Below are 25,585 nucleotides of genomic sequence, written 5' to 3'. Positions count from 1 at the left end.
ATTCATAGATGTCCTTAGGCAGTATTGACTGCATGTTAAATCATGGGCTCTCCTGAAACTTTTACATCAGTGGACCTCATCCATTTAATGTCTACCTGGAGGTATAACATGGAAGCAAAAATGGAAACCTTAAATATTAGCAAGGAACAATAAGCAGGGTATGGGAGTAATGTGGGGAGAGATTATGCATTCTTTGAAGACTTACAATCTGCCCTCCATCATTGCTTCACCAGAGTTTCCAAGGGTATGAGGACTGAATGAGATGAATATGCCTGAAGACCTCCACAGGACTGCGGAATTCTAACCTCAAACAGCACCCAAAAATCTCAGAGGAAATGCTTGCTTCAACAAAAGTGTCAATCACTGGCTGTTCTGAAGGTTCAAGGTACTGAAAATTCTTGGTTAATCTACTGGAATCATTTTGTTAAGTACTGACAGTTTATATAATCCATGTGGAAACAGGCCAAGTCCCATGCCTTTTCAGTTCATAAAGCCTTCAAAGAATGAAGGTTCTGTTTCCTAGACTCTCTGGCAATGGGATTGTAGGCTGGGTACTCCCCTGATTCATGTCTAAAATCCATAAATGAGTGAGTACATACCATGTTTCTCTTTTTGTGACTGGGTTACCTCACTCAGGATGGTTTCTTCTAGTGCCTTCCATTTGCCTGCAAATTTCAAGATTCCATTGTTTTTTTTCCACTGAATAGTACTCCATTGTGTAAATGTCCCACATTTTCTCTATCCACTCTTCAGTTAAGGGGCATCTGCGACTGATGAAAGCAGAGGCTGATACCCACAGACAAACACTGAACTGAACTCCTGAATCCAGTGTTAGAATGAGAGAACTGATGGGCAAAGGAGTTAAGAGTGGGCTGGTTTAACCCACAGAAACAGCTGACCTGAACAAGGGGGAGCTCTTGGACTCCAGATTGATGGCTGTGTGGAAAGCATGGGACTGACCCAGACCCTCCGAATGTGGGTGTCAGTGAGGAGGCCTAGGTAATCTATGGGGCCTTGGGTAGTATTTATCCCTAGTGTACAAATAGACTTTGAGTGCTCATGCCACAATGTGGGAGGCTCTCTCAGCTGGGATTCTTGTGGGAGGGCCTAGGCCCTGCCCTGGATGAAATAAAAGTTGCTGGAGATCCACCATGGAGTGCCTCACCCTCCTTGGGGATCGGACTGGAGATTGGGTGGGGAACTGGGGGACGTGGTAGGGAGGGAGGGGGAGGAGGAGAGGGAGAGAGAGCCGGGATTGACATGTGAAACAAGATTGTTTCTAACCTAAATAAAAAACAAAATAAAAAAAAAGCCTTCAAAGAAGAAAGCTGCCATATTTCCTATGAGTTTACAACAGCACATAAGGCCAGTAACACCCATAGTACTTTGCTCTGGAAGGTTCTGTAGCAGAGAATCCTCCTGAAATGCCTAGCAACACAAAGAAATCTCTAGCCAACTTTAAATGTTGTTTCAGTCTGTTTCCTCACATCTATGCACTATTATTTTTTTTAAATACACTGCAAATGGATTAAAATAGTTTTAAAACAATTAGAAATAAATGGGAAAGACAAGAATATGCATTCAATTCATGCTATCCTAGTGAGTGTAAAGTGTTGTAAAAGCACAACTCAATACAAAATCACTACTGGATGCTCTACTTCAAAGGACAGACATTGACCCGCTGGGAAACAGTGCACCTTCTAGTACAGGGAGAGACAATCATGGGTTTCTGGTAACAAGTAGTTTTCTTTTTTGTTTCTTAGTGCTGCTCTTAGAAGCAAAGCAGCAAGGAATGTGTGTGTTGGAAAAATTGACTACATTCTACAATTTAATGGAATTTTTAAAAAAAATCATGTGGGAAAGATTTTATTGCCAGATAGTCCATCAAGATGTATGGAAAGCTTAGGAAGAAAATAACATCAAGGAATTTTGATATGAACACTGACCTGATACAATGTAAAAAGACTTAACTTTAAAATTATATCTATGTTCACAGACTTATTCATTAAAAATTAAGGAAAAGTGAAGGTGGAAATATGATTCAGCAGTTAAGAGCACTGGTTCCATTTCCAGAGGACCTGAGTTCAATTCCCAGTACCCATATGGTGGTTCACAACTATCTGTAACTCCAGTTCCAAGGGCCCCAATGCCTTCTTCGAGCCTCTGCATGTATAGACATGGATGCAGACAGAGAAAAAACAAATACACATAAAAACAAGTGAATTTTAAAAATTAAAAATAAGAGAATAAGGAGTATTGGATTAAACAGCTGTGGAAATCAAACAAATGTTTTGCCATTCTAAACATTTCTCTATGGCCCCACAGTGTCATAACTATCCACACCATACCCTTGCATGTCTTTACCTTACAAGGCTATGTTTGGTCTATTCCTTCCTTTGGACAATAGAACAATACATTTGATACAAGTAGAGGCTTGAAATGTGTGCACATGTTTTCTCTTTCTGTCTTGGATTCCAGTCTCCATATTTATGTGCATAGGGTAGCCTACTACAGCTACATGAAGCAGAACTCAGTCATCTTAGCCAGTAGGATTTAAACCAATAAAAATATAGAGCCCATAGATGTGGGAAATGAAACATCATATCTGAGTTTATTTTGGGTACAAAAGTTGGTTGTCCCCAAGTGCACAGATTTTCTTAATGCAGACGGGCTTAAAATCTACAAATTTATTAACCCATATAATTTATATGGGTCACAGATCTGGATCAGATTTAAGAGGGAGATTCTTTTGGGGTTTCTCACTGAGATGTACTTGGGGTGTCAGCTGAAGGTATGACTATGGTAGAAGGAACTGTTTCTAAGATGATTCACCTAAAGGCTGGTACCAAACCTTGTGACCTGATAACCAGAAAGTCACCTTGATCCTCCAGTGAGATGCCCTAAGGTTATGGCTACTTCCTCCAGAGCACCTTTTCAGATAAAGAATCACAGATAGAGACTAGAAGAAAGGTTAAGTAGGCTTTCATTAGAGTACAGTAAGAGGTTAGACTACTGTACAGAGGTCAAGGCAGTTTAGAACATGAAACGAAAATAAAGCAAACTGCAACAAGTCTTCATGGCCAGAACCTCTTATTGAAATGGACATAAAGACTGTATACTTCCCTTGAGCCTTGGGCATGGAAACTGCTTCACTCCTCTGGCCATCATGGGAGAAATAGCTGAATTTATCCTATTACTGTTGGCCTAAACTTAACCATCAATTATGAGTTCTATGTGGCTAAAAACTCAAAATGAATGTCTGAAATATATTTATCACCATTAGTTTAGCTTTCAGCTTTATTCAGCTTTGAGTTAGGATGGCACAGCTAGTTTGATTTACTGAAGTTGATTTACTCTTCATCTCTGAGGTTTGTTTAGGAACCTGACTTATTGATTTGGTTTAATTTTAACCAAGAGTAACAAGCAGTTTAAGGATTTTTTGCCAAAATATTAGTATTTCAAAGTTTTACACTGTGTCTTTGAGAATCTGTCTTCTCTCCCAGTTCCTTGATGCCATGCCTGGTTAACACTCTCATGTGGGCAGAGGTCTCAATTCTACACTATTTGCATCTTGTTCCAGGAAAATTACCTTAGTCCTTTTGTGAGGATGGCTGCTGGCTTTCCATAAGTGTGAATGACCCAAAAATGCAAATCACAAGTTATGTATCTTTTCAGACAAATGTTAAAGTAACACACAATTACCATACGATATCCTACTAATTTCACAAGTCAGAACATTCATTGTGCAGGAAATCACATAGCAGTATGAATATAATGACACAGGAATCATCCCCTGCAGACCACCTAGGGAGGGGGCTGCTGAACTGGTAGATTTAGACCTGCAAGTAAAACATAAGAACTCTGTATTTTCTTCGACATCAGTCTCTAACATAACCTGAATATGTGCCAGCCCTTACTAGGTCTTATTTCTCAGGTACTCCCACTTTAATGCCTTGTTCTGAAGTCTCCCAACTCAGTGACTACCACAAGCAGATGACAGGATTCAGACCTTCCTTTTCTCTCATCTCTCTGGTACCCACTAGTTCTGTCAGAGACTAGTGTTTCATTGTTAAGGTCTTGGTAATTTCTCTGTCAGCTACAGCCTCTCTTGCCTCACTGGCTCTCATGGCTATTTCTGGATAGCCCTTCCCTGGGCTATCCAGGGCTATTATTCTTTTTGATAATATTGCTCTGTTGGTAGCTGCACTTCCACACCCAAAAGCCCTCAAATGGCCAAGGGAGGTATTCTGTCAGTGCCCAATTTCTTCTTTGGGCTCTAACACCATCTATGTAGCCAAATGGAAGGAATATTTCCTCGTGTGTGTGTGTGTGTGTGTGTGTGTGTGTGTGTGTGTGTGTGTGTGTTCGTGTGTGCTGTTATGGCTGATTTTGAAGTCCTGAGTGTGTTTGTACCGTTGATAGGAGCTGGCCATGGCAAAACCTTCCTCCAGCCGGAGTGCCAATGCTGAAAATGTTCACGGTTATTTCCTCAACCCCTCGACCCAGCAGATATTTACTGTCTGAAGACTACTCCCCTACAGAGACTGCTTCCACTGAGATTTGCTAAACCTCCCGTGTTGATTCAGCTCTCTACTATAAATTCTTCCTCCTTCTCCAGATTTCTGGAATAACCCCACCTACCTGCTCAACTATATAATACACAGACTGAGTTTCTGGGGGTTTTGTGACGTCTCCACCAGAGAATCCAGTCCACTTGGCCCCAGCTTCTCTGTGTCCATGTTTCTGAATACCTGTACTTTATTCTCTCACTGCCCTGCATCAGGGTTCCAGGACCCTTGCAGTTATGAAAGACTCACCTCAACTAGAGAAGGAACTGGAAGATCCAAGTATTCCATCAAGTTCAACTTGGTAAATACAGGGGCTTCCTGGGCTCCTCACAGAAACATGGGTGACTCCCAAGCATGAATGACAGATCCCAAACTCAGCCAAATTTCACTCTTGTGTGCTCCTACATTTTTAAGACTATGCCTGGCTGACCAGAAAAAAGTGGTAACTAGAATCTCCAGGTGATGGCCTTAGTCTCCCTTCTCTCCATCCACAAGGGAATGCCAATTGTGTCATATCCATTGTCATGTAGAGGTTTACCTGCTATATATTGCTTATTTTGCTGTCATAATTGCAGACCACAATTTCCTGGAAGTCATTACAGCATCAAAATGGCAACATAATATTAAGCCTAGAGGAAACACACATTAAATGAAGTGTATGTGTGTGACATGCATCCATGTATGTGCATTTAAATATCCATGTGCATTTGTGTGCATGTCTGTGTGTGCATGTGTGTCCATGCATGTGTATGTGCACTTGCCTGTGTGTGTTTCCTTTTCCTGGAAATATATATTTTGTATTTGTTCACAGGTTTGCCCTTTTAATTTCTCTAGTTCCATGCATATCATTTGCTACTACTAGAGAACTGGGAGGAATGAAGCAACTACATGCACACCCACTCACTGCACTGTATTGTCCAGACCTGATGGTCCTGGTGTACATTTCTCGGGTGCTGTATGAAAAGCATATCTGAATACGAGGAGAGTTGTTTCAGCTGAGAGATAAATGCAGGGAGGGCTTTCACACAGGGAGGGGAGAGGTGCAGAAATGCACAGATTGCAGATCTATTTTCAATACGGAAACAGAAGGATTTACTAATAGATTAGATATGGGCAGTGATGAAAAACAAAGAATCTTGCAGCTAGATTGGGAGTCATGACATTTACTTTAGAGTCTACACAGAAGCAGATACATTCTGTTATTGCTAGTGGTTTCTTTTGTTTGGTCAGGAGTAGAAGTAATCAGTAATTCCCTTGGAAATAGATTTTAAGATGACCACTTGGACACTCAAACAAAGCACACAACAGGCATCTGAACACACAAACTTGAATGACACAAATTTGAATCACAGGGCTGAGCTCAGCAGAAAAGTAGGGGTTACTACTCACTATGTCAAAAAACTGTCATGAATGGCGATGTCTTCATTCTGCTCACCATTCTGTGAATTAGTTTTGGACAAAGATACGTGATGATTTCTGTTTACTGATATCTGATAACACAGCTTGGAAATAACTTGAATGGCTGGGGAAGGGTCATCTGAGCCTAGACAATCCACTGTCAATCTGTCTTCCTATTCCATGTCATGTTACTACACTAAAGGCTAGATTGACGTTGGTATGCTGACCAGAATACAACATGTGACCACCAGCATATGCAATGTTCTCATGGTAGCTGTCATTATCACTAGTAGCTCTAGGAGTGTCTGAAGTCAAGAGGGATCATGACCTTTTTTATAGCCTTCAAAGTCACACTGTATCACCATCACTTCTGGACACTATAAATCAGCAAAGTTCAAAGGAGTAGACATTGATCCTGCTTCATATTGACAGAGAAGCAAATAATTCAGGATCATGTTTAAAACTGTCAGACCTCATTCATCATCCTCTCTTTCACTGGAAAGTAAGTTCTGTGAAACACAAATTTTGGTTTGTCTTTCCCACTATCGTATCTCCATGTATTAGACACTGTTTTTTAGATAGATAGGACAGGGAGAGGTTAATACTGGAATTGAACCATGTAATATCAGAGGTCAAAAAGTCTTATAATGTCTCCTGGGGAAGCTGAAGAGCAAGAAAGCCATCAGCACAATTGAGTCCAGGTCTTAAGACTGAGAAGATGAGGACTTGATATAAATACCACATATGTACAATGTGAAAGACTGAGGGGCGTGGAGGTGGGGATGACCATGGCTCCAGTATTCAAGAGTAGAATTTGAGCATCTTAGCTCAAGAAGAGAGAGAGATTTTGTCCTTCTTCACCTCTTTTTCCTTTTAGAACTTTCAGTATATTAAATGAGCCACATTAGTGAGGGTGGATGGATAGAGGTTTGCTTTCTTTGTAATACTTTGATCTATTATTTCAATGATAAGACCTCCCAGAAATACTCTCACAGACATACCTAGCAGGTGTCTGGGTGATATGGGAAATCCTTCTGTGTATATGTAAATAAAGCACCGTTGGCCAAGAGGGAAGCAAGATAGATGGGACTAAGAGTCTAGGAGGACTCTAGGAAATGTAGTGAAGAGAGCTGTCATGATGTGATCCCTAGAGAAGAGAACACAAGTTTGGCATTCTCGGAAAGATAAGTCCTTTTAAAAATATATATTAGTAATTATGGGTCAATAATTAAGTCAGAGCTAGGCGATTAAAAATCATAGCAAACGGCCAACAGCTTCATAAATAATATAGTGTCTTATGTGTTATTTGGAGGCTAAAGCTGCAACAGGACCCAGGCGGGATCCCACAACATCTGGGTATTCCTTAGTCTCATCAAATTGATACATGAAATTATCTGTCTTACCTTGGTACCAAGAAAGATGTGTATTTATTGAATGAGAAATACACAAGGACTATAAAACCATGAGAAATGAATAGGCATTATCATAAGGTTACAGGGCTCAATTACAATCTTGATATACACTCCAATATTTAGGGCAGCAGTTCTCAACTTGTGGGTTGTGACACCTTTGGAGGTCACATATATCACATATTTATGTTACAAATCATAAAACTAGCAAAATTACTGTTATAGAGTAACAATGAAATACTTCTATGGATAGGGCTCACAACACAAGAGGCTGTATTGATGGGTCACAACATTAAGAAGGTTGAAAACCACTGATTTAGGATAGCAAAAAGAAGATAACAAAATTTTCCTCGTGGTGCCTCTGAGCCCCTTAATCAGGGGAACATGATCACCTTGAACCCTTCAACCTCTGCATCATGTAGTATGTGGACCAAGCTTTCTTGGTCCTAATGGACCTTCCTTTTAAGCACAGGCCATGTCACCAGGATGTTCTCACATAGATACCAAAGACAATTCTTGGGTATTGGGCTATAGTGGATCAATTTGAATGTATGGGTACTGGAAACCATCCATAAGTAAAGAGACATCTTGTTCTTCTAGATGAAGTCAGGGGTGGAAACTGAAGGTCTGTAAGCTTAGCACATGGGTACACAGTTCTGTAGGGCCAAGAATTTGAAACCTGGACCTGGATTCTATTCTGTCTCACAGAATTATCAAAGCAGAATTGTAGGGCATATTTTGCTCAGCAGTTTTATCAACTTGACTAAGACAGCAGAGCATATCTGATGGAGTAGTTTGTAAGCTTAATTTAGAACTCATAATATTTACACATATAGCATACAGACAGGCATTCATATGGCTGTCGTGAGCACTGTAACTGTGAGGTATGGCTAGACAAAGACTTGCTGAAAGGCACAGAGCACTGCAAACAAAAGCCAGAGCTTCTGAGACTCATCTCCAATGCTCATAAACCCTTGCAGCACTTGCAATTAAAATTTGCTAAAATTAGATTATGTTGCCACCAGGGGAACTGTGTGAATGCCCTAATGAAGTCATGATCTAAACTTCCAGGCTTCTCCAAAATATGATTAACAAGGATCAAAAATTTAGAAAGCTTCTCTACTTAATTAGGAATTTTATGAACTGGGAACCCTCATTTAAGCAGCTGAACATAAGTATGAATCCATGCATTTAGGAGGATATATTATTTAAGCTTTAAAATTCAGGAGCATGAAAACCTAGTCTATGTCACAGTAGAGTTGACTACAGAGGTCCCTTTTTTGCACACAAACCAGCTTCACTTTGCAATTGTGTCTTCAGCTTAGGTGTTTGGAGTGGGTCCTTTTAGAATCACAAATTAAATGTAAGGGTTAAGCTACTTCTGTCCAGGAGCTGCATCTTAATTAGCTCTGAGGTACTATACCTACTCAGTTTTAACTAACCTTTGAATGGAAATTTCCAAACACACAAAGATAGATTTTACAGTGAAGCCCACATCCCCTTCAGGAAGTTCAACCTATAAACCTTTGCTTCCATTTGTTTTGTTTGGTGGTAAATCATCGGGCTTGAGAAGAAGCTCCCTCTGCACTGGAAGAAAACCAGGGAGTGCATTTCTTAGTCTGAATTTGTGCTGCATGTCCTCTGTTTTGCTACCTGGGTGAGATTCGTGGTTCTTTCATCCTGAATGATGGAAATGCGCTCTATTGATGGACATCTCTATGCAATAAAAGGATCCAACCCCTTTATAGGCTTCACAGTTCATGATGGGTTACTCTTGTCCATCAACAACTGCAAAAATGTTTCCATTGTTAACCAGAAAGGAAAGTGCTTGGAGAGAAATGGCAACAGAGACATCAATTTAGCATACACTTTTGGGCTTAGCACAAAATGACAGGTCAGCAGGAAATGGTCAAATGCCTTTCCTTTTCTACATGATTCTGAGAGTTGTTCACAATCAGGCATGATGTTGACAAGACAAGATAACTTCTAGCCAATGAGGGACTGCTCTAGCTGTACACAGTGATAGGTGTGCCTACCCAGGACACAGAGGCAGGAGCCTGGGAAACTACCTGCCCCTCATGTAAATGGAAATCATATGACAAAACCCAAATATTAACCCAATCTATTTATTGATGCTCTGAGAAGCCATTTGGTAGGGATTTGTTGGCATCAGATGCCAAAGAAATTTGCTTATATGGATGATTTGAATATATGGGTATAGTCATTGTTTACCTGGAAAAATGGACATTTCTTCTGAGCTCTTTGGAAGAGCTTAGTTCATTTGTATTGTTCTTGTGTACCCTGCCTCCAAAATGAAACATTAGACATTAAAGAATGGTGAGAAAACCTACTACAAATGGAAAAACAAATAAATCACACTTAAGTAGTTTTCTTGCATATCTAATTAGTTTGAATATTGGAATATTAGAATATCCATTAAAATATACCCATGGTGTAGAGGTACATGTCTCTAATCCCAGCACTGAGGATGCAGAGGCAGGCTAATCTACATAGTTAACTCCAGGATAGCCAGAGTTACATAGTGTGACTGTCTTATAATAAATTAGTAAATAATATCTTTGAGAATAGATGTATGTAGCTTCCTCTGCTTGGTTAGGTATCCCTGGGACATTGTCGTTATAGGGAGATATTTTTTCCTGTGTAGAGTACAAAAAGGGAGAAAAAGAGATGAGAGCTTTAAAATTCTACAACTAGGAAGAGGTTCAATCAGGATGCTGTTCAACTGCAGCCCCAGGTCCTCTGCCACCAGTGAATAACTTTAGGAAGCCATTGGTTATGGAGCCTCATTCAGAGCAAATGCTATCACCAATCTAAATATCACCTATAACCATGGACTTCTAATAAAGAGCAACAGCACTAATTAAATGTGAACAAATCTTAACTACATCATCATTGTTCTATTTTATGTTGAATATGACCCTAAACACCTACCCACTTGGCTTTCCATGTTGCACACCGTGGGTCAGGCAGGGTACCCTGAAGAAATCAAAAAATGAGTACAAGAAACCCGAGAAGTAGCTATCCAAGGTTTCTTGGCAACTAGAATACCTAAGTTCTCCCTCCCCAAGCCAACCTTTACCCAGTTCCTCTTACAGCAATGACTGGGTGGGCTATTAGACTGAAGAGCATGACACCTTTCCTTCTGACTCTGAGTCAGAAAGCAGTGTGTCACCATCAACCTGCACCTGGAGGTCTTCAGGGAACAATGCTATAAATAAAGATGGGCAGAGATCTGGCTTCTTGAATAAGACTGAATGGTGAGGTCAATGGGCCACAGTTGAGAGTGAAGTTGTGACTAGGAAAAAAATACCACTAAGGTGTGCACTGACTCCAGGTAAAACAGGGATCTGCCTGTGATGCCATATTTATATTTGGCAAACTGATGCTATGAGTAGAAAGTTTACCTCTCTTCTATTGGTTCTTTATAATGACTACTGAAAAGTTTAGAGCAAATAATGTCTGTGTAGTTAATTCTATGTGGCTCTTAGTTCTGGGATCAGAAGGACCATAAATTCATTGATAGGCTCCTTTAAGAAGGTTCCATGTTGTGTCCCGGTGACTATCCCCATGGCCCAACAAGTCAGCCTATTCTTAATCTACAACCCTGGTCTGATAACCCTATAAAGGGTAGGGCACTTAATTGAATGGCCTTATGACCAGCTTTGACCAATGGAATACTGTGGAAGTGATGACATACAAGTTATGAGCCCACGTCTTGAGAGATCTGGTATGTTTCTTGCTGTTGTGGGTCATTTTCTTGAACCATTAGAATGAGCCTGGTAGACTGCAGGAGGATGAGAAACAAAACAGTCTCAGCAGAAACAGGCCACATCGGCAGCGATGGGGGTGCGAGGGGCATGGGGGCTCTCAACTTGTCAGGAGCGTCTCTCTGTACCCTATAAATCAGATACCCTCTTTACACCACCTACATGCAAATCTGTGCAGAATGAATTCCTTAGAGAATTTTTCTACAAAAGAGCTGAGAATCTAATCCTCGAGGAACAAAAAGGGGAGAGGGATTCACTTCCAGATGTTAGTAGCCCTAGGAAAGATGTCCTGGCACTGGCTGGAGAGCCAGGTAAGATGTAGAGGGCTGCAGGCACTTCCAGGCAGCGCAGAGATGATTGCCAACAACTGTGAAGCCAGGGCAGATGCACCAGTACTACCAGGACACCAGTCTTGACTGAAATAAATGTATCCCACCCTTCAAACATTCCCCACACAATTCAGATTCACACCACTCACAGTAAAGGTAAAGCTTGCTGCCAACAAACAACTTCAATCTAAAGCTAGTTCTAATCACAAAATATTTGCAAGAGTTAAATCCTAAATCACCTAAGACCACCAGACAATAAGACATCATTTTAACATTGAAATTAATAAAACAGAATGTTTAACACCTTCAAAATAGACTTCTCTTTGAAAAATGTCTGAAGAATCATTTATTGCACCCTCCTCAAGCTTTTACAGTCATCTGAAAAATCCTAGCAGAGAAGGCATCTGATGTGCCAGAAACATCCACACCATAATAAATCATTTCTGCATCTCATTAACATGATAAAATTAAAGCTCTTATTAGAAATCTAATTAAAGTATGAGAATTCTTCAACAATACAGGCCTTTGTAGCTTTTACAAACCTTGTGGCTATTGAGTGTGAGGATTTAAAAGAACAGCACCAAGGTCTTTTCCAACTATCTATGGTGACAACTTGCTAACAGAATGTGTAAACTGAAAGTACATATGCACAGGTGAGGAATGTTTATGGTTTACTTTGTGACTCTCCATCTCTGCTTTCACTTACCACTTAGAGGTGTACTTTCTGTTAACCAAGCACTGTCACAAGTGCTTTGGAATACTAATGGTCATCACCTAATTCTCCCAGAAAGGCATTTTCACCACTTTCCTGCATAGGTTCAGAGGCAGAGCAACTTGCGTCAAGTCACATGCAAACTGAGCTGAGTTATGAGAGCAGATGGTGGTCCAGCTCCAGGCTGAGTCATTAGCCACTGCACCACGTCAAAATTTGATTTTAGCTTATTCTTTACAGAATGTAAGGGGATAATCTTGAAGGGTTTCTATAACACAACTACTTAGTTCAGACAAAAATCCATAGGAACAAACAATAATGTGAGAGATGTCACCATTTTCGGTAAGTCCCTTTACATTGGGATATTTCAAAATGCAACTATACACTAGGGATCTCCTCTCTATATTCCCCAGATCTGCACTGTTTTAAACCATCTCCAAGCTGCTTTAATTTTCATGTACATTATTCTCCCAACCTAATGTTCTCCTGGCCTCTGGCCGGATCCAGTCTATCCTGCCCAGAGTTCAGTGCCTAAAATACAAATTTGTCTTGTCTATTCTGAAACCTCGTAGGTGTTAACTGCCTTATTTTGTGTCTAAAGGTCAGATAAATGAGCCAGATACATGGTATGCTTGCTTTCTATTCCTGCTAAGTCAGTATCCTATTCCAAACCCAGCACACAGGATGTGGCTTCGTTCTACATAGATGGCCACATTGGGATGTCTTAATATAGTTGTTTTGGAATTTTCTTCTGGGCTCCACATTAGTTTGCCATTTATGGCAGCAATCATTTTCTCTTCCATCTTGAAGCTGATCTATGTGTTGCTAATGATCTACCAGAAGCTCCAGTCTTCCTGCCCTACTTCCTTTCAGCTCTGCTGATTGGTACTCGCAAAGCCCGTCTTGCACTCTTTCTGGGTCAGTGATACTTGATGTGATCTGTAGACAGCAACACTGACATCAGGAGGAAGTTCCCGCAGAACTTCTGGGGAATGGGGCTCAGTCACCTATGATTCTTCTGTATTTAACATCAGCGCATCCTTGACTTCCACCACAATCTCCCCACACTATGGCATGCATCTTCCTGGCCTGCCTCCCTACACCTCCGACTGCTTATGATGAAGCAAAGCTCCAATTAAAAAAAAAATCAATGAATGAATAAGCAGTGAGTTAATCCTCTGAATGACTCATTAAACCTTCTATGTCATGTTGAAGCCAGAAAGACATTGATCTCCAGTCCACTACTGTCTATAAATATTCTTAGAAATGAAATTTTTCTTTAAGAGTAAAGATCAATGACAACTTTCAGTTTTGAATTAGTTAAGGATTCATGTAGTTTCAACACTGTAATAAAAGATGCTGAAGTAATTTAAAGTTTACAGTTTGGGAAGCACTAAAATGAGGATTCCCTAAGATGCAGAGAATGTCTCAAAAGAACATTTCTATACATTCTACAGTATAACAGAAGGTGATACTCTCTACTTCAAGCTCTGAAATATTATTCATGTGCTTTTAAATAGTCATTACCATTCTCTTGATAGGAAAGAAAATGCAAATTGTATAGGCCCAGTGATGACTGCCACATACCAAAACATCTTGTCATTCAAGTTTCACAGAAAATGTCTTCATGTTAAAATCAACAAGGTCATTCATAAGACTTTGTTTTTAATCAGATTTTTTTTTCAGGCATGCCATTCTTCCACAGTAACAAATGAAATAATGGGCATAAAAGAAACAGTCTATTAGTTATAAAACTGCTCCCAAAGTAATAAAAACTGAAGTATGTCCTTATTTAAGTAACTTTTTATACCACTATGGCCTTAGTGAAGAAAGACTGCCTCACAGAAACCTTAACATACAACCACTCCGCCTGTTACCAGCAGCTTACGAGGAGTGTAATGAGTAGCTAACTGTCACACAGAGGGACCTATAAGGCAGATGTGGCTTGCAGTGCTGTTTAGCTTATCTTGACGTTAGGGGCTTTTTAGATATTAAGAGTATAAAATAGTATCTACTAGCAAAGATGTTTTCCACTGGATATTACAACACACAGGCAACTAAACAGTAATTATAAGGTCAGAGCATGCATCATGGGAACCACCTCTACTCACCCAGAAAGGGTTAGAAAAGACAACAGAAGGGAAAGGTTGTTGTGAAGAAAACGTGGCCAAACATTCCTCAGAAGCAAGTTGATGACAGCCACGTCATATGCTTAGCAGCACTTCAATATCCTTGGTGGCATCTACCCATTTTTACAAACCTTTTCTTCTCACCCGACGCTGGCAATTCTCAACTGGGACTTTCCACCACCAACCAATATTATGGAAATAAATTCATAAACTCTATTTTGGAAACAAATTCTCCAGAAGTGGTTTTGGTAGAGCATATATTCTAAAAAGTAGACAGCAACGTTTACAACAAGAAAAGCAATTGGTCTGTCAGTGGAAGGCACTTCCTGTGGAAAGAACATTGGAATACATCTCCTGGAAATTCCACTGAAGCTTCTCCAAGGCTCCACAGATGCTTTCAGCTCACTTACTTCTTTGGGTCCCTACATTTTATACCAGTTAGTTTCTACTTTCCAGTTTTCTCTCAAGGATTGGCCTACAGCCTTCCCAGGCAAGCTAGTCAACCAGGAAGGTATAATTTCAGTGACATGTTAATCTTTGGTCCCAACAATGGAGTTGGATCATTCCCAACTGTCTTGGGATAATGAAAACAAACATGTGGATTAACTTTAAATAGAAACAAAGAAGAGATAAAAGCTGAGACTTGGGTGGATTAAAGATCTTTGCAATTCAGGTTGCAACTGTGGTTGAGCTCATGGGGATAGGGGTGGAGGATTTCAGTTTTCATGCTTAGGAGTAATTCCAAAATTCCTTTGAGTAAGTTAAACCGTAGAGTCTGAACCTGGATATGTGAAGTAGTTACACAAATGTAGAGAATTCACAAGAAAGGCCAGTAGAAAAGTACTGGAGAGGTGCACAGAAGAAAATATGTAATATGCATAACTATGTATACATAACTACAAATGAGTGCATGGGTATTTTGTGTGCAATATGTATGTGACACAGAGAGATACACCTTACTGCTATCCAAGAGGCCAAGAAGCAGTCACACTGGGGAGCAGAATGGGAAACGAAATGATTATATAACAACTACACTAAAATTCTTCTTTGACAGTTTATTTCTGGATCCAATTAAGACCTTGGGAAATAGCAATACAGGTCCCATCAGAACCCAGATGCTGTTCAGCACAACACCCCCTTAGCACAGGGAGACCGAGACATTTAAGCAACTATGGCAACTATAGCTTGGAATGCCAGCCAACCACAAATTCCATAACAGGACTATAAATGCATCCATTCGCTCACTCTTATTAAGTGAACAGTCAGGCTTTGAACAATGCAAATGATTAACATATTCATTGTTCTCTTATGCTTTTACCTCAAGTTTCACCTTCTTTAGGAATCAAAGATACTGTATACTTCACAAATAAATGCTCCTGTGAAATCATCATTGTAAAATACAGTGGCACCAATAGGGGACAGAATTAATTTTTTACTATTTCAAGGGAGCAACAAAAATGCTAAGAAAGCAAATCTATGAACCAGTTTTATTTTATTTGCATTTAACATGATTATACACATTCATGTGTCTAACAAGATCTGCACTGTTACATTAAAAATACAGTACAATAACATTCAACATGAGGTACTTCATATTTATGTATTTTCCTTCATAAATAATGCTGTAAGCTGCTAAAGTCAAGCACACTGATGCAGTTGCCTACAGTGTACTGAATTAGCTGAGCTTATTTAAACACCTTGAAAAAAAGACAGTTCAGTGCAATAATTATGCAGAAATGAGACCATTTACTTAAATACTATCTTACGATATGATTAAAGAATGTTGCATTAGAACTGCTAGCCTAGTTACCCTTATCCCCAGTATGAACAATGATAAAGACTGCAAGGTATGCTGGGAAAAGCATCTACAGCATTTTCTGCTTAATAAAGTTGTGTTTATACACTACAGCTGCCAGCCCTGTCAGAACAATGGTTTCTATTCTTACAAACTACAAAGTTCAAAATTATCAAAGAAAACCAAAGCAAGCGCATTATCTTTCATTTTGCTGAAAATGCAGATAAAAGAACAGGTTCAGAACATAAAATTTCTTGTTTTAGGTACAGCTTTCCAATCTTATCCACAGTTCTTGGCAGAGGCCAATCAGTAAGTAGATGTGTCTTTTTTGAAAACATAATAATGATTAATATAAAGTCATGTTCTCCCATCCTCAGTGAACTATACTTGCCTAGCCACAGGGAAGGCAGCTAAGTCACAGTAAGAGTGAGGTTGGGGGTGGATGCTGCCCCTTGAAGGTTATCACACCCAGCCCAACTATCTGACAGGACTCAAACAGTGCTAAACAAAATTCCTTCTCCTCTGGCTTTAAAGTAAGTGCCTTCTGGTCAAGCTTACCAATCTGTATGGTAGCTATGAGTTACTGAAATGTTTAACCATAATTTTAAAACAAAAGCCTTTGTAGAAGTAATTTCAATTGACAATGTACCTTTATTTTATTGATGTTTTGCCAAAACTACAACCTGTCATCTCCTTTATTAGGAAGCTATTAAGAGATCATTTTGTAATGTTGTCCTAGGAATACTCATCTAGTCATGGATAACAGCTTTTGGTCACCTATGCAAACAGAAGTAAGTAATGGCAAAATGATTAAAACATTTCCCATAATCCAGTGCTCTCCTCCACCAGGGATGCAGGCCAAAGGCCGCAAGCCCTTATCTGTAGGGGAAGAAGTGGCCCAGAAGCACAGTGAGTGGAAGCAGTCACTCACTGGGTCTTGCCGGCACCAGCAGGGGGTGGGAGGCATTTCTAGCCAGGCAGGGAGGAGGCAGTTCCTGAGATGGCAAGCACACTTTCATGCGCACATTGCGCAGACAGACACACACCCCAGGACTAGCCCCTGCTCTAGGGAAGCCAGCTTTACTTTGGCTTATAGAGCAGGAGAAGGAGGTGGCCAGGGACCACACTCTGGGTGGCGGGGAGCCATCTCAGGACCACGCTGAGCAGAAAAGCTGCCCAGAAACACATGGATATTTCAGTTTCAAGTGACCACACTGGACACTACCAGGGTCACAGGCACGAGCCATCATGGGAGGAGAAGTTGTCTGTGAGCTTTTCCCTCTTTGCTTATGGTACCATGGAAAAGGAAGAGCCGCATGTGATGCTGATGAGGTGAATACTCGGTATAACCCAGTGTCACTCCGAACCATTTTTCAAAAACCCTGCAGGCATATATTGGCACTTTAAGATGGCCAGAGGCCAGGTTCTAGCAGTCCAGAAACTTGCTCATAATCAACAAATAAGATCGTCTATGGTCACAGAGCAGATAAAGAATGTTTCAATTACAAAGGAAAGTATAAAAGTACTTTATCACATTGACAAGTAGTGCTACCATTACTCCATACCTCCACTATTTGGTCCTCTTCTAACAGGGAAGAAAGGGAGAAACTTGAATCCTATACAGTAAGACTTAAGAACAAGCCAATAGAGACAGAGAGAGGCAGAGGCAGAGAGATACAGAGAGAGACAGACAGAGAGAAAGAGACGGGGGTGTCCAAAATTACCAGGCAAGAGTGGCTTTTCCAAACTGTGTAAGCTTCTCACTGATAAACTGGACTATTCATTTTATAGGACATTTCCAGGCTTCCTTCTTACCTGTTGTAGTATGAATTAACAGGTTTGCAACTTTTTTTTTCTACTGACAATAACATTTTCTAATTTTATCCGTCCCAAAATAAGACTCTTGCTCAGGAACTTGTCTGCTAAACTGATAGAATCTAAGTTTGCTTTGTAGCAGAAGTCTTGGCCTAAGCAAACATCCAATTCCTTACACCAACAGTGTCAACTGTTCAGTATGAAACACATAGATGAACTTAAGATACAAAGAACACAGAAGCAAGGTACAGAAGCAACAGATGGAAATAAACAGAGTCAAACATGACCACTGGCCTACTGTTTACTTTCTAAGTTTACTTGTTACAAAGCAAATATTCCTTCAAAATTGTACACTGAGGGTTACCTGTTTTTTGTTTTTATTTATTCATTTTCAGAGGAAGGGGGGATTCCGTTTAAAAATAACTTGATGATATTACTTTAGAATACATATTTCTATTCAGCAAAGGAAATTCAAGTCGATCTAAAAATCTTCTTCAGAGGTACAAAAGTGGGAGGTTGGTGGGCACTTGAAAAAGCACATGATCTCCCTAGGCATACAGACGCAACTCTAAAACCACGAAGCCTGAGTAAGAACTTGGCTCTTCTAAGCATATAGTTAAAAGCGGAATGTTGCATTTTAGCCTGTACATAATTAAAAGGTTCAAAGACATTAGAAACTGCCTACTGCTTCATTCATTACAAATTACCTGTGCTGACCACATATCTGGAGACGAGCTAAGCGTCAGGCAAGGAGGGCCCATGTGGATGCCTCATGATGTATAAGGAAAGGAAGGTTCAAGCATAGAATATGAGTTCGGGGATCTGCCCCCCCTGTACCCCAGTGCCGTTGGTGCTGTCTGAGGAGCACTGAAACTGGACAGTCACCTTGCCACACTGAACTTCCGTCATGCCTTCCTGTCCAAAGTAGCTGAGTTCATTGCCATCCAGCACGACACTAGCTGTGTAGAAGGTGTCTGGCTCAATCTGCACCGGGTATTCAAACCACACAGGGAAGGTATTGCTGGATCCATCTGAGAAGTACTTGCTCAAGTTCTGGCCCAGGACAACGCCCTGCCGTTTGAGTTCAATCTTGGCGCTGTACTCCGCAGAGCCACAGCTGGAGCCATACAGCCCAAAGCCTGCGATGAATACTCTCTTATCAACTGCAAACTGGATGCTGTCACAGCGACCCCGATAGCGCCACTGGTTGCTCCGATAGGCACATGACTGGAATCGGTGACAACGCTGGGGGACCAGGCCCTTTCGAGCTTTACTCACAAACTGCAGCTCTGGTTTTTTGGATGCAGTGTACCAGAGGAAGATGTCATTGGTCTCGTTGAGAGTTAATACGCCAGACTGTGCAGCACCATTTGCAAAGTCATCCAGAGCCATGGTGGGGATGCGGATCAAGTATAGGGCTTTTCCTAGGACCTTGCGTTTATTTTCAATGCTCAAGGCCAGATCCTGCCGCTGGCATTCTACTTCAGCCCAGTTTAGGGCTGCCTCAAAAACCACTATTTCTTTGGCATTCAGCGTTTCCCTGCGGAGGATACTTTCGAGGGTCTGGAAGTCGATGTCACAGAATCCCTCAGACTTGAGTGCTAACTCAGCTTGAGCATCAATCACCTCCCAGCAACGCTGTGTCAGGTCTGGCTCCTCAAACAGGCAGCTCTGAGACAGGAGTACACAGGCATTCTTGGCGCTCAGGCTCGTCTCCAGGAAATTAACACAGGCTCTGGCAAGGTGAGGAACTATGTACTTTTTGGCAGCATACAGTGTGGCCAGCACTGTGTCCGCAGCCAAGTCAATTTCATCACAATAGATGTATCTGAAAGAAAGCATCCAACATGTAAGCGGATTTCCAAAAAATGAGCATGTGCAGCAAGGAAGGAAGCCACTGCCTTCAAGTTGGTCCAAGATTATAAAGTCATGTGACAGTTACTACAAACACGTTAGAAAAACATCTGAAATACATTCACAAGGCACTGACATTTCGGCTCAGCAGCAAGCTTATATAATTAAAGAGATTAACTTTGTGTTATTATTCATCCTCTATCCTATCTGTTTTTAACAAAACAGGAGATACTGCAATTATCTAAAAGATGACTGTGTATCAGAGATAAGATTATGAAAACACAGCAAAATTCTATTATACTTTGCTAAGTTAAAGCACTGTCATTCCCAATTCCACAGTTTAAAAGAATATTTATTATATACTTATGTGTGTGCATGCGTGTATGTTTGTGAATCTGGATACGCCTGGAGACCAGAAGAGGGCACTGGATTCCCTGGAACTGGAGTTGCAGGCAGTTTTTGAGCTGTCTGATAGGGGTCTAGGACCTGAACTCTGGTACTCTCAACCTCTGTGCTCTCTCTTCAGTTCCACCAAAGTTTAAGGTACAACAATTATTTTCTACACATTCAAACAAAAATAAATGTCTTTTGACACTAAGGTAAAAAATTGTATTTTAATGATTTTGGACTTTTGTAAAATGCAAAATAAAAATAAAACCTGATATTAAATATTTCTGAAGTGGCTCCAAGTTCAATAAATTGTCAAATTCAAACTTCAATATTACCTTTTTAGTTAACGTCAGAGAATCTTTTGAGTTCTAAATTTCTAAACTCATGTGTCCCCCACATATTCCTCCTACTCTCAGCACTGAGGAATACATTATTTCCACATGCATCTATTAAAAGACAAAGCAGAGAGCTTAAATGCACATTGATTCTGTGCTTCAGTGAGTTGTACCTATCTTAAGAGATGAAATACCTCTTGGTGTTTGGGGGCTGCTGGCAATTTCTCAAAACAGTATATAAGGTTGGAAACCACTTGCTATCTTATACTCCAGGACAAAAGAACAGTCAGTAAGAACTCTACCAATGAACAACAAAGAAAATTTACCATGTCAAGTGTTCCAGCTAACTCACAGAATACTTTATCTGTTTTTTTTAAGAGATATTTTGTTTCCTGTTTGTAAGACATTAACTAAGTTAAGAAATCAAGCTTTTTACAAGAAAAATATATACATATACATACATACATACATACATACATACACACACATACACGAATACATACATAAGCCAAAGTTTCCATAGTCACACACAGAAGGGCCTTTTGCTTCCAGGAAACTCTTCTCTAATTGGCAAAGCCAGTTACACTGGCAAGACCACTCAACAACACAGCTGTAGTACAGTTGCACTTTGCCCAGAGGCTAGGGAAGCATCCAGAACATGGGCTGGATTCATAGACTTCCCTGGAACTCATGGGAGCTACCACTCCTTTTCTAAAGGTACAGCTAGTCACCCAGAATGCAGGAGGAGGAAACTCAGTTACTGTCTCAACTACAGCACACCAGCAAGGCGGATGGAACCTCACTGCAGTTCTATTCTTACTATTTCACCTGACTCCATAGATAATTTCTAAAAACTGTACTAGTATGAACTGGACAATACATATCTAAGATACTTGGCAAATGATAAATCAAATGACTTGGGGAAGATGTCACTTTCTGTCATTCTTGCTCATGCTTACTGACTGTGTACACATCTAGGATACAACAGCTCACTTGACTTCAGCAAGGCCCAAATGCTAGCCAGGGGGGCATTCCACTCAACAACAGATGGCACCGTCACATCCAAAGCTGACTTCACATGCAGTGATGAAGGAAGGGTAAGCATCCAAGCAGGTGAAAGTGGTTTCTGGATGATTGTGTCTAATGGACTCTGAAGGCTAAAAAGTAAGGAAGCAGTTAACATTATGATGCTTCACAAGCTCACTTGCCTTTAATCTCCCTGCTTTCCACTGTCAGGGTTCTAGTTCAATCAGATTTCAAGGCTATAACAGGAACAAGGAGATAAATACTTACAAACTGTATACCTAACTATAGCTTCTTTTTCAGTAAGCAGTGAATAGTAAATAATAATCATTTTTAACAGTTTGCGAGAATAGTGTCGAACTGGTTGACCCACTGGGCAATTTTTTTTCAAACTTTTTCTAAAAATGTATTCCAGGGAACTTAAATCCCCAGAGCAGCAGATAACCTTGAACTCATATATGTAAGCATGCAACTAGCCTAATGTCTTTTACACGTCTATACTGCTAAGTGAAGAATGCTTGCACAAATCTGTAGGAAACTACTTTACCATTCAAAAATCTCTTCATCACCATAAATAAGCATGTCCAATTTTGTATGTGAAAAATGTGTGGGCAAAGATCAGATAATGAGCTCCACTTCTGGCAGCATGAGGCAACTCAGAAAACACGTGTCTCCCCAGTGTTGCTAACAACAAAGTACATAATTTCTACAATTGAGAAGTGAAGGTGTATTTCCCTGAAGCCTTAACACACACTGCTCTCAGGAGGAGAACACGCCTATATTGAAGGACATCTACAGCAGAGAGCTATTTCTCTTCTAAAATGTGGGTAAAAAGCAGCTCACTGCATAAGCTGTATGCCCGTAGGCTCTAGGCTAAGACAAGACTCTAAGTCCCTGCAACATTCCATATGACTTCCACGGAAAGATGTAGAGCAGTTTCCTCCAAAGCCATTTACAAGGCAAGCAGCACCCTCTCTCTTTAGAATCTCCTCTTACACAGAACTCACACCCGACTCGGAAGCCAGCAGAGCACAAACGCAGTCAGCACAGGCAAAGTCTTTCCAAACAAACGCACAAATAATGCTTACTTCAGCATGGCGAGGAAAGCAGCAGGTTCGACGTCTGGTATTCGGATTTCATCTTTGTCCTCAGCAAGTTCTCCATAAAACATTGCATGGAACACTGAGCTCCCAACAGCTAACACATACTGCGGAGAAAGGGAAATCTCATTTCACGCACTAAACTGAAAGCATTTCAGCAAGTCAATCCCGAAAAACAACTAGCAAGTCAGGGGTAGGGGAATGCAAAGGACCTAGCCTGTGTCTTTGAAACAACCAGGGTACAGTGTATCCTGACAGGGAAGCATAAGACTGTCACACAAGACATGATCTCTATCAGTGTCTGAAGCTTTGACATTAATGTACACTGCCATGTGAAATAAGTAAAACCAGAGTTTATTTATTTGATTTCTATAGGAACAGAGGACCTTCCAAACCTGTTAAAACAACATCTGCAATCATTGGAGAGTGAAGAGGGCATGTTTGTGTGTAATATATACAAGTGTGTAGACGGGAACAAAGACAAAATTACGTGTGGCCAAAGCCCTTGGAAAGGGTCTGCTTTCTCTGCAATCTGGTGAAACATGCACTGCCTGCCATCGGCAAGCTGGCCACACCAAGCTCTGGGCTGAGAGGGTCCCTCTGCATAAATCTCAAGGCTAACCGGTAATGCAGCTGTTGCTTACTTTGTGTCCTGGCAACCGCTGAGTCCCACCTGGCGGCCCAACCACAAAATGTACATCTGCCATCAAGTCATTATTGAACATCACCGCATTTCTACAAACAGAGGCAATTCATTAATTCACAGCAGCCTGCATTCTTACCATCCCTTTCCCCAGCATGCAAAACTTAAAGAAGCTACTCAAGCTAAGCAGCAACAGTTCAGTGACTTCACAGCAAAAGAGCAAATAAAGGGTCCAACTGCACAACTGCAGTCTGAAATCACTGCAGACACATGGGAAGAAACTGAAGTTTTAAAAGTTATCCAAACTTTCACACAGCTTAGGACAAATAAAGGGTTTCTCTTCTGTGCTCCACAGACACAACCCTGCTGGTAAACGTTACAGCTTGCAAAAATATTTTTGTTTTAATCTGAGAGGAAAACAGCTGTACTGTTTTGGAAAAGATACAAGGTGGCTTTCCATTACCAGTAAAGCTTCTGGGAAAAGGGGAGGCGGAGATTCATGCTGAAATGCAGTACAGGTCATGCAAAAGCAGAAAGTTCAGCACTGGCAAACTTTGAAAGTAAATATGCTGGCCGGCACTCTCTTACCTTTCTCTGATGGTGGGATAAAGACCCTGCCAGTTGGGGGCCGGAATGAGGTTGTTGTTACACAGATTGTGCTGGTGGTGCTGCTGGACAGTGGTGCTGCTGGAGCTGGCTGGTTTCTTCCGGGGGAATATATCAGCAGCCATCTTCTTCTTCTTTTTAGTCTTCAAGGTAATTATTTCATAACAAACTGGGGACAACTTGCTGCCGCTGCTGCCACCACTGCTGCTACTGCCACCGCCGCTGCCGCTGCTGCTGCTGCTTGCTTTCTTTGAACCTTTCTTGGACCTGTTCTTTACTGTCTCTGGAAGCATCAAGAAGAAGGTGAGACATTTCATGTTCTTTTCTTTATCATCTACCATGAGTACAGGATGTCTCTCTTTAGAGCTAGATATCCCAAATTTGCTGGAACATCTAGGCAAAGAGGCTAGCCAGAGCTAGCATGTTAACCAAAAACGACAAGCTGGTATTTTGCTGCTTTTCTCAGCCAGGCAAGGTGACCTTTTCACTATGTTGAAGAGGAACTGGCTTTAAGTTTTATCCAGGACCGGATCTGTTAAATACATTCCCATCATGATTCCTGCTTTTCTTATTTGCTCATAAAAATAGCCGTTTTCTGGATCACCTGAAAAGGCTATGCTGAGCAAAGACGGCAGGCAGAGAGCTGTGGCGCTTGCTTTCTGAATTAGGTTAGCAGGATGTGCCGAGCGAGCCCAGCGAGGAGTCTGTTCGGCTACGAAGTTGTGTGGTGAATGGATCGGAGAGAGGAGAGTAGGTATTACAGCCCTGCAGCCGGAGTCAGACAGCGCTCTGAGCCAATAGCTGAAGCCACCAATCAGGATTGGACCAAGCCAAACAGTGACACCTATTGTAGCATGCACAGCTCTGATATTAAAGGAACAGCAGTTACATTCTCTTTTCTACTGTATATTTAAATTAAGATAAACAGCAAATGAAATACATTTGCAAACAGGAAGGACAGGGTTTATTTCTCTTTAGCACAGGAGCATTTTCATTTCAACCCAAACAAGCAAAACCCATTAACAAAGCATGGGAACGCATATGTCTAATCTCTCTTTCTGGCAAAATCTTCCTCCTATCCGCATTTACTTGCAACTATTTTGAGCAGAATCCTGTAGTCTCTGAAGCCAAAGGGAATCAATGTACTAAAAGCAAACCAAACACATTACAGTTTCATAGGCGAGGGGAGGTTGTTTCCCAGTCTTTCTGAATGTTTTACTAAGGTCATGCATTCAGCTTACTTTTCAAGGTTTTCTAGCTCTGCAATGATCTTGGTCATGAGTCCCAGGTCACAAAACACTGTTAATTATATTAATTATACCAGCACGCTTAGCTGAGCTGAAACATAGGACAAATTCTAGACATGAAAATAGCATTCAAATGAGACAAATCTGGTAATCAGTGTTTAGACACTGTAATTCACTAAAAATATGTCAGAGTAGGCCCTGCTCAGATCTCAAAAACCACTCAACTCTTACAGCTAAACTTAATCTTATCATACACATTTTAAGTAAAATAATCCATAAGCTCTAACGCAGCACCAGTAACAGGTCTATTTAAATGATCAAAGTCTGTATTACCTAGTTAAAGGCAAAAGGGCTCTTTCTTTAGATGGGAATAAAGCTGCCCTAGCAGCTACCCATGCTTTCTTATTTGTAGAGAAGGACTAGTGACTTGAGTGACTCTCACTC

General features: G+C 40.8%; 1 protein-coding gene across 3 annotated transcripts in view; it reads right to left on the bottom strand.

The window, feature by feature from the left end:
* Window positions 1-15,808: 15,808 nt before the first annotated feature.
* Window positions 15,809-25,585, bottom strand: part of Btbd3 (BTB domain containing 3) — a 28,897-nt gene continuing 19,120 nt past the window's right edge. Inside the window, exons 2-5 of one of the 3 annotated variants that reach the window (XM_021226383.2) lie at window positions 23,877-24,177; window positions 23,290-23,380; window positions 22,634-22,752; window positions 15,809-19,771 (exon numbers count right to left, since the gene is read on the bottom strand). In XM_021226383.2, coding sequence (XP_021082042.1) covers window positions 18,739-19,771; window positions 22,634-22,752; window positions 23,290-23,380; window positions 23,877-24,019 — 1,386 coding nt within the window. In that variant the 5' untranslated portion in view covers window positions 24,020-24,177 and the 3' untranslated portion in view covers window positions 15,809-18,738. Of the gene's footprint in view, window positions 19,772-22,633; window positions 22,753-23,289; window positions 23,381-23,876; window positions 24,700-25,585 lie in introns of those variants that run through there. The other 2 variants (XM_005068690.4, XM_013112383.3) reach the window with 2 other exon arrangements.

Source organism: Mesocricetus auratus, unplaced genomic scaffold (genome assembly GCF_017639785.1).
Source record: "Mesocricetus auratus isolate SY011 unplaced genomic scaffold, BCM_Maur_2.0 Super-Scaffold_100004, whole genome shotgun sequence".
Classification (NCBI taxonomy): domain Eukaryota; kingdom Metazoa; phylum Chordata; class Mammalia; order Rodentia; family Cricetidae; genus Mesocricetus; species Mesocricetus auratus.
Note: the sequence above shows the minus strand (reverse complement) of the source record. Positions and strands in the feature narration are given on the sequence as shown.